Here is a 13086-nt window from a genome sequence, read left to right on the forward strand (position 1 = left end):
TGTGTTCAGAGTTGCTTGGGGAGGCTTCCCTCTCCTCTGGGCTTCATATGCAGGTCGAGTGGTTATAAACATCAAGTGGTTTAATCAAAGCCAGCTGCTACATCTGTATTACAGAGATGATCAGAATTCCCTGTTCTTCCCCCAGGGAGTGGGAGGGAGGGCGGTCTGCAGTGGGGATGTATAAACTGTTGATAGATTCCAGTTGCCTGGGATGGGGTTTGGACCTCCCTCCCCTCCTGAGGGAGGGCAACCTTGGGGGTTGATAGCAACTGGAGGTCTGCACCATTTCCCTTCTGCAGAGCTGCCTAATGAAAACAGTTCCCTGCCAGCCCCTGTCCCTTAAACACAGAGAACCAGCACCGATGAGGTCTGAGCTGCCTCTGAGAAAGGAGCCTTTGTTTTCAATTGAGTGGGAGCAGGGGGGAAAGGGAAGTGTGTGTTTTATTTGCTTCCTCCCCAAGTTCAACTCCTTGATCACTGGCTGTTGTGAGGGAGAAAGGAAGCAACGTCTGCCTGGACTCAAATATTGAATCAGGCTAAAAGTTGGTGCATTTGATGGGCAGCTGGGAGAGCCTTGAGCATGGGGATTCCCATCCCAAACCTCAGTCCTGCATGGAGCTGACTCAACACCCAAGAGCTGCTCTACGGTGCATGTTCCCCTGTCAGACGGGATTTTTACATGTCTGTTACAGAGCTTTCCTTCTTCACCAGTTCAGGAGGACTCATGTCTTCTTCAGCTCCTGAAACAATCTCATGTGTTTTTAAAGCTTGTACACCATGGTCTTTCTTTGCTTCAGCTCTGGAAGGAAGGGGGAGGCTGCGTCTGCCCCACCCTGCAGTTTTGTGGGCTCTCTTGTCCTAGTTCCCCTGCGCTCTGGCTGCTTTCCAGAGGGAACAAGGAGAAAGCTGAATCTGCCTTTTGTGGATGGAAGTGCTGGTAGCAGAGCTGTGGGTGCTGATGGGGGAAGGAGCAGGGTGAGGTGGTGTGTGGTGGGGTGAGGGTGAAGGCTAGGCCAGCACCTCTGGGGCCAGGAGGACTGGGGACACTGCCTCTCCCTGCCCTGTCTCACAAGCCAGGACCCAGTGTCTGCGGAATGAAGACATCTGGACCCCATTAGTGAAATACCAGTCTTTCCGCAGCACTCGCTTGTTTTTTCTCTGCCTCTGAAGAAAGGAACCGAAGCTTAAAATGTCTTAAAGGGCCCAGCATTACATGTTAGCAGGGATATATGGCTGTTGATGCTCTGGAGGGGCCTGAAGGAGTGTGCTGGGGAATGGGAGGGGAAGGAAAGAGTGGGCCAAGCGGGGGTGGAAAGTTGGCTCCCCACTCTGCCTTGCTGCCAAGAGCATGTGTGTGTGCTCCTGGGCTCTCTGTTTTTCTTCCTGTCTCCTTTCAATAAGTCAAACACTGGCCCCATGGAGAGTGGCCCCACAGAAAGCTTGGCCTCCCAGGACCTGGCGACCCTCCTGAGGTACCTGCATCTCCTGAACCCTGTGGGATGATGCTGCAGGCCAGCAGTGGGAAGGAGAGGTGGGGAGGAGCCTGCTCTGGCTGCTGGCAGTACAGACTGAGGTCTCCTTGCTCAGGGAGGCCATAGTATCCCAGTGGAGCAGCAGCACAGCACCAGAGCACACTGGCTGCTCAGCAAACACCACAGTGGACATGATAAAAGAATTTGATTTGATACTCCTCCTGCCCAGATCCCTTATGAAATGCACAGTGTCTATGACTCTGCAGGGCTTTCCTGCCTGCTGGAAAAGAGGGTCTGTGAGCTTGGAGAGAGCTGCTGGTGACAGGGATGTTATAGGCAGGATGGAATGAGCACTGTGCTGTGTTCCTGCCAGTAAAGCTCACACCCTGCTCTGCAGGGTAACTGTTCCTTCTGGAGTGCCTGTGTGCCACTGTGTGCTGGAGTGTTTGCACAGCTGGGTGGATGGATATATCTGCTGCTTCTTTTGGGAATTTGTGTGAATGTCCAATAGAGATGGAGCCTTTTGTCCTTTCTCAGGTAAATCATGTACTAGAAATCTGTGTCTTGTGTGAATGGGTGGCTACATTAGAAGAATGACCTTATTGGCTTGGGGGTATTCACGTGTTGCATGCAATGTCACTGCATTTGAGACCTGTGTGTGTACAAGGAGGGATGGCTGCAGAGTTTTAGGTACTTCAGGTGCATGCAAGTGCTTCATATTCCCTACAGATGGTGTCGATTCCTGATGCATCAGTTGTTGAGCTTCTTCTCTGTCTTCATGCGTTCTTTTTTGCTTGAAACGTATTCCTGTCCTGGGGAAGATGGGACCTTATTGACAGGCACTAAATAGCTGTGTGTTCTGTACCTGTCAGTGTCTCTTACCCAATTCTAGTTTACAAATAAACACATGGATCAGTAGAGACTGTCCCCCCCACTGTACACATGCACTTCCCTCTTCTCTGGTCCCTTCCACTCCCCAATCCATGTCCTCGAGGCCCAGATCAGGTGGTAGAAATCCTTTTTCTTTACTCAAATGCCCCCAGTCATCAGAAGCTTGCTGTGATGAGTTGGCTGCTGTTGAGTTTTTGCATCCAGCTTGTTTTTAAAGAGCATAAGAGCATGTCTGCTCTGAGGTGATTCCTCTCCTGCTTTCGTGCTGCTCTCAGGTGCTCTCTGGAAAATGTTCATTTTCTTTACATTCTCTGTGGAGCCTTTTCATTCATGCACTTATCTTTTCTCACAAGTGTGTATATTTTTCATAACCTTACTCAGCTTTTATCAGTCCTCACTTATGCTTTCACTCATTTTCTCTTCTTTCTCTGGCAGACAAACATCAAAGCAAACACAATACCCAGAGTATCCAAACCTCCAGCTCTGAATCCCTTGTAGGATTTTCTTTGTATTATGACCACTATTTTTCCACTATGAACTCCCCTTTCTCTAGTCTCCTTTCTGTGCTTGAACCTGCCTTCTCAGGTAGCAAAGCACACCGCAGTTGTGACTCTGACAGGCCTGTGTGTTTATTTCTGCATTTTATGGCAAAGCTTAGCATGTGAAACATAAGCCATCCTGAACACAGCTACCTTGGGACAAGCACATGAAACTGAAAGAAATAAGAATGGAATGAGAGAGACAGAGGAGAAATAAGAGGGTTGTGAGTAGTCTGGTGAACAGGCAGGTAGAAGTGATGATCAGGCATGGCTCCAAAGGGTTAGACCCTCCCAGGCTGAGAGATGAGTGACCTCTGCATGCAGCCATCCCCGGAGCCCACCCTCTCCAAGCATGTCCCTCTGCCGTGCAGGTGTTGCCGTCCCCGTGCAGCACTGGCAGTGTGTGGTGTATCCCAGCACAGCCTAACCAATGTGCAGACTACTGTACAATCTCGTAGTCCTGAACAGGTAGTCTGAACACTGGGCAGACGGAGTGGAGCCTCTGCGATCTGCTCTCCGGCAATCAGCAGCTCATTAGTCCTCTCCCCTCCCTGCTTTTGGGATGGGGTTGTGCGGGGCAGAGATGGGGTGAACGAAAGTCCAAGTCCTGATTGGAAAAACATCCTCATCTGGCAGCTGGGGGAGAAGAAATGTTGCTCCCTGCGTGTTTCCAATTTGGAGCAAGTTTCCAAGCACCTTCCTCTTCCAGTGCTGGTGTCAGGCTGGTACCTGGATTCCACCTGGGATATGCTGCACCTTTTTAGAAAGAGAAAAAAAAAAATAGATTACTGCAGTTTGAGGAGAAAATGCTGTGAAGTCTTGGCTGTCACCCAGATGTGCAGAACTTGTTGCTTCATTCAACTCCTCTTCTTCCCCATGGAGCTGTGTGGGAGGATCCTCAGGCCCCATGCACCCTCATCTCTTCTCCTGAAGATCAGCGGGTCCAGAGCAAAACTCAAACAGAGCCAGCCTTTGCTTCCAAGCCCTCCAGAAGGTCCTTGGACAGGGTTGCAGAAGGCAACCTTGGCCAGTTGCCCTTGCAGCTCACCTCTGGCTGCTGCAGGAGCAATCCACATCCCTTCTTTCTCTCCCCCCACTACGCCCTGGCATTGCTGAGCCTCCCTCCCTCTTCTGGTTTTTGCTCCCTCCCTTCTTGCTTCCCTTCTGTCCTTCTGCCTCACTTGACGTGGCAGTGGAAAGCTAACTAGACTCGAGGGAGGAGCTTGCTGGCTGCTGGGAAGGCAGAGTTTGGCAGGAAGTGAGCGGCTGACGGATGGGGTTGCGCGGGGGAAAGGAAGGTTCCTACCCTGCATGGAAACTTGAGGAATGCTGTCGCTTTCTGTGACGCCTGGCTCTCATGTAGTGATTCCAGATGTTAGTCCCTGCCCACACGATTTGCTCCCTCTCCCTGTGTTGCAGGGATAAAAAGGACTTCATTCACGTGTGTCCCTTCCAGGATTCCTTCTTCTAGTGTGGATGGTTAAGATTTGTGACCAAAAATGTGAACACTTGGAACTCCCATCTTGGCACTGACCATGCACCGGGGAGGTGTAACCTACCCTCTCTCAGGGGTGTGAAACACTTGGTGTGTGTCTGTGTGTGTTGTGCTTTACCTTAGCAAAGCAAGTCAGATACTCTGGGATGGTTCATCCCTGCCCTGGCACAAGGACAGGGGCAGGGAGAAGTGCCTGGTTGTCCTTTGTGAAGGCTGGTGGGCATTGCTGTGATGTTAGAGGGGTCGTGACTGTCGAGTTTTGGGCACTATAGTCTCTCTCAAGCAGCTCAGGCTTCTGCCTATGCTTCCTCATAAACCCCCTGATGGCTTCCTATGGTTGCACTTGGCTGCAGGTTTAAATCTGCTCATTATTTCAGCTGATGTGAATAAAAATCTTTACTTTAGTTCAGGTGAGTTAATTACCATTGCTAAGCCAACAGTAATGGTTGTGATTAATCATATGAGTCCAGGTCTAGTGTCTACAGAGCTTTTAACTAAATCAGCTTAAAATCTTAGGATGTGTTGTTTAAGTTAAACCAAGGCAGCTTTCTGATGTAAACAAGCCATTACAGCTGCTCTGCAGCTTGGGGGAGGAATCATTCCTATAAATTATGCTCTGAGGGCAAAAGTGCCACAGGTGGGCTGTGTCTGGGAAAGATGGTCTCAAGATGTGTGTATGTAGTGGGATGACCAGGGCTTCCTGGAGGAATCACATCCCAGAAATTCAGCTCTTCTATTTGCTAAGACGAGAAGCAGAAAGCAATTGGTAACATCTTGTTTGGGGGAGTGGAGTGGTTGGTTGAGCTTGAAAAGCTCAGCTCACTTGCTTTCAAATATTCCAAACTGTTTTTCAGAGGCTTTTTCCTAATAATCTTTTAGTGTGCATGTATTTGTGCTGTGTGTTTATTATAAATTATTATGTTAATGTTTCTCCATTGGAGTAGAGTTTTATTAATGGAGTTCCCAAAATGCTGTGCATGTATTTAAAGAAACAATTTTACTGAAACTCCAGGCATCTCTGGGGCAGGTTTGTTTACCTGTAATACTTTACATTTTATAGGAGGGAAAGGAGATTAAGAGGTTTAAGCAAGATTAATTTCTCTGGATTTCACACAGTCCCCAGTTAAAACAATGACAATTTCTTCTCCCATATTCACAGACCCTTGTCTCTGTGCAGAAGAAGGTGTTTGTCATAACAGCTACAGGGAAACCTTTAATTAGTTTATTTATGCTCCAAATGCAAACTGAGATCTGATAATTCTGCCAATTACTTTCTTGTGCTGTGAGTGCCAATTTCCAACCTTAGGGAGCCCACACATGCATCTGTCAGCTTCATTTTGCATGTATCCAAGAGCAGGAAAATTTACTTTGCTGCTGAGGCAGTCCAGGTGAATGGAGAGAATGCTTGGAGTCAGGCAGGCTTGCTGCCTGCTGAATTCTGTGAACTTCTTGTAGCTTATTACCTACAGGTTAGCAACAAATAATTCAGGTGATAGTGCAGATTATTGCTATATCTGGCCAAAACCCATCTCTAGGATTTAGCCACCATCAGGAGATGTGTAGCAACAATAAAGGATGCTGGAACATCAGGCTGCAACTGCAGCATCACTTTTTTCCTGCAGTTCTTGTGCTTGCCACCCCACAACTGGAATGGCTCATGGATCCTGGTCGGTTTCCTGGCCATGTGTATTTTCTTTCCCTGGTAGATGCAAAGTACAGAGCCATATGGCTGTATTCTGCACTCTGCTAGGGGCGGGGGAATAATCCTCTGGCACTTCTCCTGCCTCTGCAAGGAGCTTGCAGTCATCTCTTTCTGCAGCTCTCCATGCAAGCTGAGACTCCTGTGGGGAGCAGCAGCCCTGATGAGGGGTAGTTACCCAGTGCCTACAATATTCCCAAGCCAGCACTGAGCACCCTGTTCTGTTTTGTACAGTCTGGGGGCCTCTGCTGCTGCCGCACCTCCCCTTGGCCTCGTGGCTCTACAGATGAACTCACAGCCAAGGAGCACATTTTATATAACACATACTCTGCTGCTGAGGGACAGTTTTGCCTGATTTTTTTTTCCTTCTCCTTATTGATGAAGGGCTGTATGAGCAACACAAGCCTCTTGGGATCAGACTGAGGACTTCAAATATAGAATTTCGTGAACTGCTTTCCTATTTCGATGTGTGCTGGCTCTTCCTTCTCTTCCCTCCTGACTCCAAGTCTGGAAAGCTGGAGAGAGAGAAGCCCTTTTCCCCTCTTGGCCAGGATGCTGCTCAGCCATAGCACACCCTGCCAGATTGCTAACGTATGGGCAGAGTGCTCAGCCAAAGTTTTGAGAGGCTCAGCCCTTGGCAGCTCATTCCACACTTTCCTGTCTCTGCATTCAGGAAATGAAGTCAGATTGTTGATATAAAACAGGCTGGGTTGAAAACTGAGAAGCTGGAAAGGCTGAAATGGGGGACTGGGAAGGGGAGGTGAAGGGAGATGGGGAGCAGCAGGGCCTCATTGCAGTTTGCCTGGCTTGGGGGCTTCTTGTCTTGTGCCCATGTCCTCCACTTGATTGCTCTTGCTACCTCCACCTCCAGGACTGATAAGTTGTGCTGGCAGACAGATATTTTGTCTTCTGTTGTCTGTGGCAAGATCAGCATGTGGAGATGGTGCTGTCTTGATCACGTGGCAGCATTTATGTGAGAGCTTGGAAAGGGTGAAAGTTGAAACTCTGGCAAAGAGCATGTTGTTTTCATATCAGGGACACGGAATTCCCTTACTTTTTGACATTTTTTCCTAAAGAATGACACCGTTGCAGAACTTCTATGGAATTATGTGGGTCTAATGCAGAAGGTTTTTCTCAGACATCTTTAACATCAGCAGTTTTTGTTGGATTTTGTTGAGGGTTTTTTTGTGGGTTTTTTTTTTTTTGTGGTTTTTTTTTTTTGTGGGTTTTTTTTTTTTTGTGGTTTTTTTTTTGTTTTTGTTTTTTTTTTTTTTTTTTTTGTGGTTTGGGTTTTTGTTTTGGTTGGTTGGTTTTTGTTTGTTTTTGTTGTTTTTTGTTTTGTTTTGTGATTTTTGGCTTTTTGTTGGGCATTTTGGCGTCTTTTTTTGGGGGAGGGGGCGTGAGCAGTGGTTTGGTTTGATTTTTTACTAGCCCAGGGACTGTGGAGTGAATGCAGGGAGTTCCAGTTAAGCAAGGCTGCAGTGGGGATGATCTGTCTCAGCCAGGGACTCAGCAGTTGGTGTTGTTCTCTTCTAGGTCACTAGTTCAGCCTAAGTCAGCATAATGATAACCCAGAGTAATAGAAAGCTGCAAGTCGTATGTGGCTCACAGAATCTGAAGTAGTCTGAGTAGCTCTGAGACCAGCATGTGGCTGACAGATATCCCATTAGAAAAATGCCTGCCCACATCTAATTAAAACTGATCAGCAGTATTAGAAAGTCCAGGGAAATTTGCTTGGAAGTATTCTCCAGTTTTCATGGCCTGGCATCTTTGAGAGGGAGTCTGGCAGCAACCCAAGCGATCTCTTCTGTTTTCTAGGTGCTGTTTTTTTGGATATTCTCATTGCATATGATTTGTAGGGAACTGGTGCCGTTTGATCTTTGGGATATCTCAGTACTGTGAGGTGCTGGTATCCTTAGCAAACTCAAGTCAATTTAGCTGAAGTTTAAGAGGACATTAGGCTGGACTTGAAATTGTCTGGGTGTTAGAGCTCAGCAGCTTTGTCACTTGTACCTGCTCCTCTGCCCTGCCCTTCCTTCCTAGTCAGCTCTTCAGGATCTCTCCTCACCTGACCATCTTTGTTTTCCATCCTGTTTCCCCCAAAAGTGATCATGTTGTTTCCAGCCAAGAAAAGTCTACAAACACACAAGATGTCACAAGGGGACAGGCTCACATGCTTGCTTTGCACATAGGAGTATGCCCTGGGTTTGGTTTAGTCTTGGATAGCTGCATTCTGCCTTTTGGAGACCAGTGTGAGGGCTCCCTCTCTCGTTATGCTGGGGTATAATTCCCAGCTGGAAAAGGATGCTCCGAATGAGGGCCTTAAACCAAATTCAGTTCTATTAATGTGCTGTAGATCCAGATTTGAGACTAAGCAGGGGTTATCATTTCTGACTCAGTTTCTGAATGCAAATGTAAAAGTTAAGATCAAGTTTTGATGGCTTTTTTAATGATGGTGAAGGGTTCACAGTTACTAATAGAGTGTAGGACTAGGACAGTGATAGGATGAAGTAACAAAATCAGCAAGTCAAATTTTGTGAAGAGGTAAATTTGATTATATATATATATATATATGTAAAATAACATAATATTTAACATCAAGGTTTATTGACACTTAACTTCTGTATCAAACCAGCTTCTCTATTACATCCCTGGCTTTTCCTGAACCTGGATTGACCCCTTTGCTGAGAAGAGTGGGACCACAGTACTGAGCACAGTCTGAGGAAGTTGGACTTTGCTGTGTTGGTGCCTGGTCCTGGAGGAGTTAATGGGACAGGGTTGTTGGGCCACATCACAAAAGCAGTTGGGAAGGACAAACTCTTGTTTCCAGATTTCCCTTTCTCTCCCAGACTCAAGGAAACAGAGGACCTGGGTCTGAGAATGCCTCTCTGTTGATGAGGAGCCCTGTTGCTGATACTCTGCTGATACTGCTAGAAGAGCAGAGGTGCCCCTGGAGCAGGGAGTGACTTGTTCCTCATTCCCTTTTCAGGAGAAGGAGAAGAAGTACATGTTACCAGTGGATAACCTGAAACTGCGAGATGTGGAGAAGGGGTTCATGTCCAGCAAGCACATCTTTGCTCTCTTCAACACTGAACAGAGGTATGCTCCCATCTCAGCACACCAAGCTGCTGGAGCTAGGGACAGGATTTATGTAACAGAATAGGGATGAGTGTGTTAGGATAGATGTCTAGGAAAGATGTGAGTGTCCTTTCAGGACAGACACTTCTGAAGAAGATTGGAGGACTTCATTCCTTCTGATCTTACAGATATGTATAATTTTCCTTTTGTTTACCAGTGCATGGCTTGTGGTGTGAAATTAACCCTTCAGCCTTTTGGTGTGGTTACCTCGGTCTGCCTGTGGCTGGGATATATATTTATAATCACAATGTTCTTGGTGAGTGACTAGGGAAATCCATAGAACCTGGGATGGGTGGAGGAGTCCAGCAGCAAGCAGAATTGAAAAGGGAATCTTTTTCAGGCCTTGCTGAAACATACAACTGATTTGAGAGCAATCAAACTTGATAAAAAAATTCATTTCCTTTTGCAGGGTCATTATGAGGTTCCTAGCAAGGGACCAAGTGTCTCTGTCTTCAAATGACAGGAGGATTCCTTAGTCACTGATATCTTTGTCAGATATGGGCAGAGCTCTGAGCTGAGAGAGAGAATAATAAAATATGTGTCTTCCTGTCAGGAATGTTTACAAGGACTACCGGCAGCTGGAGCTGGCCTGTGAGACCCAGGAGGAGGTGGACAGCTGGAAGGCTTCCTTCCTTCGTGCAGGAGTCTACCCTGAGCGTGTTGGGGTAAGTGACAGCCATAATAATGGGATAAGGAGGAGCACAGCATGTGTCTTGAGAAGGAAAGCTCCATCTTCTTTTGTTTAAAATAAGTCTGTGAAGGTTTTGCCTTTCCAGAGCTGAGACTCTTTGATAACAAAAAAAATTTTTATGTCCTGGTGCTTCCATTGAGGAAGCTTGAGATAGCAAGCTTCAAAGTGAAGATAAAGTAGGAAAAGACTGCCTTGATAAATCCCTCTAGCTGTCTTGTTTTGTGGACATTAAAGTCACAATATAAGGGTGATCTTTAACTACTGTGACTACTAACTGGTATGGTATCCACTGAGCAAAGATACTGTTCCTTTTTGGTAACTCTGTACAGCCTTATTAGGAACTTCCTGACTTAGCAGTTGTTCTCCCTTTCCTTCCTCCAATTAATTAGGGAGTGATGTTCTTTGAATTATTCTTTTGCTTTGTGGATACTCTAATATGCTCCTTTAGCAAGAACTCTTATCTCTTCCCTTCCCCTTGTCCCACAGCACTTATTGTCAGCATTATTTTGTGCTTTAAAAGTATCTTCTAGACAATTGTGGTATTTGTTTCTGTTCAAAGCCTTTCCTGTTCCTCTGTGAGAGGAAGCTACTATAAATAGTTTTCCCATTAGAAAAGTGATAATTGCTTTTCTGTTTGTATTTGTTGCTTCTAATAGATTTCTTGCATTTGTCTGTCCTGTTACACTTGAATATGCTGCTTTTGCCTTAAAGCATTTCCTAACAAACTGATGAGAGATTTTAAAAAGAGAATTAGGGACTGGGCTTCAGCAGTGACATGACTTCAGATTAGCTTTGAACCAGACTGGGCCTCTTAACCACAGTGGCCATGGGCTACCTGTTGCTGTGCAAGTGGAGGGGTGTGACATGGGAACCCTGGTTCCTGTCTCAAAACCCCTGTAAGGAATGGCAGTGGCCTTTGCAGGTAAGAAAGTTGTCCTTTGTTGCTAACAATGTGGTTTCCTTTGCAGAGCATCCCACTTTTCAGTTTAGCTAAACAGTTCACTTGTTCCCTTTCTAGGGTCATAGAGGTACTGATGTATTTTTAGTGGGATTGGTCTTTTGTTTGTCAGTGCTATTATGGGACCTTCTCCAAATTCTGAGACCAACTAAAAGTAATTTTTTATTTTTTTGTCCCTTTTTGTTTTAATTTTTTCCATGTATGCTCAAACTGGCCTGCCAGGACAAGGACAAAGTAAGTCTGACCCCCTCTGCCTGTGTTGCCTGCTGGGGCTCTCACCAGATAGCTCTCTCATTTTTTTTTTCTCCTTTTGTCACAATTTCCTGAGAGGCATTTGCTTCTTCTCCCTCTTTGTACCCTCTGTTGGATTCCTGCTGTCTGTTTCTGTTCTTGGTTTGAGTTTTTCTTTTTATTCCTCCCTTTTTGTATGACTTCTGAATCTTGGTGCAAGCTTATTTTTGGGGGTTTTTTTTACCCTCACTTTTTTAAGTTGTCCTATTTGACATCCACTTCCTTTACTTTGTTTCACACTGAGACCTTACATTCCTTCATTATGTAAGATCTTCTCAGCAAAAGCTCAAATGAACAAAAGAATTTGCCCTTTCTCATATATTTTGTTCCCCAAAACAAAAGAGAAGCCATTTCCTACATGGCAAATTGTTCAGACTAGAGCTGTTTAAAACAAAGATGTTTCATTATACAATCATGGGGTTTTTTTTTTTAATAAGCATTGAGGAAGGCAGCAGTTCTTTCATGCTTCAATGCTTTGAAATGGATCCCAAATGGAGGAGCCTTGTAGATTGCTTGCTATCAAGCAGCACAGTCCAGGTTTTACTTTACAGAATAAACAATGTACTTCAGGCAAGCAGGAAGAGATTCATCTGCTTGGTGTGAAAGAAAAGATAATTTACAATGCAGGAGTTGCAGTTGAAGTGATAGGAAAGTTTTCTAGTTTATTCCATCTACTTGTGGTCAGCCTGAGAGGAACAGTTGTTTCACTTCTCTGTATCTATTTTCTCATTTGTATAATGAGAACAAAGATGCAGCATGGCAGAGAGCTTGTGAGACTTAATTTATGGTGAATGATTCTCAGTTTTAACTGACTCTGGTCATGGAAAACCCAGATCAAATGAAGAACCTTTCAGGAAGCTGTAAACATTAAAAAGGAATAAGACAGCTTTGAGTATGCACCAGAGCCATAATCTCTGACACATGTTCAGGAGTCCCTGCTGCCTTTCACCTTTTCTTAATAATTTTCTACTAAGAGAGCAGCTTTATTGCTAAAATTTCTCAGATCTGAGCTGGAGAAGTCTGTACAAACTGAGTTGTGCATTGACAATCACAGCTCAAAATGTAAGTTTAAATAAGTTTTATTTATTGCATGCGCTTCCTGTTTGTTCCCTTCTACTCTTCTCTTAGCTCTCATGGCAAGCCAATTTTGTGTTACATTTGAAGAACCAATATGTTTCTCCTTTTTTTCTGCAGGCCAGTGAAGCAGAAGAGAATGGAGGAGATAGTTTCATGCACTCCATGGATCCTCAGCTGGAGAGACAAGTGGAAACGATCAGGAACCTGGTGGATTCCTACATGGCAATTGTCAACAAAACCATCAGAGACCTCATGCCGAAGACAATCATGCACCTCATGATAAACAATGTACTTATCTCACTGTGGTCAGTGGAGGTGGGAGAGGCAGAAAGGAGAAAAATAGGGAGGGAGAAGAAGAATGAAGAAAAACAGAAGGCAGCTTGGAAGGAAGAGGTGGGGACAGAATAGAGTGTTTTGGGGAAAGATGGTGAAAACTGATTCCCTCTCTCTGCTCACTTACAGACCAAGGACTTCATCCACTCAGAGCTGCTGGCAAACCTGTACTCCTGTGGTGACCAAAACACGCTGATGGAGGAGTCGGCGGAGCAGGCCCAGCGACGCGATGAAATGCTGCGCATGTACCACGCCCTGAAAGAGGCCCTCAACATCATCGGGGACATCAACACCAGCACCATCAGCACCCCCATGCCCCCACCGGTGGACGACTCTTGGCTGCAGGTGCAGAGCGTACCGTCCGGACGCAGGTACCAGAGGCTCAGGGGGAGAGCCCCGCAGACCTGCCTGACGCCTCTTCAGTGCCTTGCTGGGGCCTCCCACTGACACAGGGAGTCCTCTTCTTCCTGTGGATGAAGAGTCCTGGGTGTTTCTGCTGGCA

The 13086-nt window shown here is 46.0% G+C and overlaps 1 protein-coding gene across 18 annotated transcripts in view; it reads left to right on the forward strand.

The window, feature by feature from the left end:
- Positions 1-13086, forward strand: part of DNM1 (dynamin 1) — a 65579-nt gene that overhangs the window by 42807 nt on the left and 9686 nt on the right. For 12 of the 18 annotated variants that reach the window (XM_053962149.1, XM_053962151.1, XM_053962138.1 and 9 more), the window contains 5 exons: positions 9086-9195; positions 9788-9899; positions 11106-11117; positions 12369-12539; positions 12714-12955. In XM_053962149.1, the coding sequence (XP_053818124.1) occupies positions 9086-9195; positions 9788-9899; positions 11106-11117; positions 12369-12539; positions 12714-12955 (647 nt within the window). The remainder of the gene's footprint in view (positions 1-9085; positions 9196-9787; positions 9900-11105; positions 11118-12368; positions 12540-12713; positions 12956-13086) is intronic. The other 6 variants (XR_008434442.1, XR_008434443.1, XR_008434445.1 and 3 more) reach the window with 2 other exon arrangements.

The sequence above is a fragment of the Vidua chalybeata genome, chromosome 21 (genome assembly GCF_026979565.1).
Source record: "Vidua chalybeata isolate OUT-0048 chromosome 21, bVidCha1 merged haplotype, whole genome shotgun sequence".
Taxonomy (NCBI): Eukaryota; Metazoa; Chordata; class Aves; order Passeriformes; family Viduidae; genus Vidua; species Vidua chalybeata.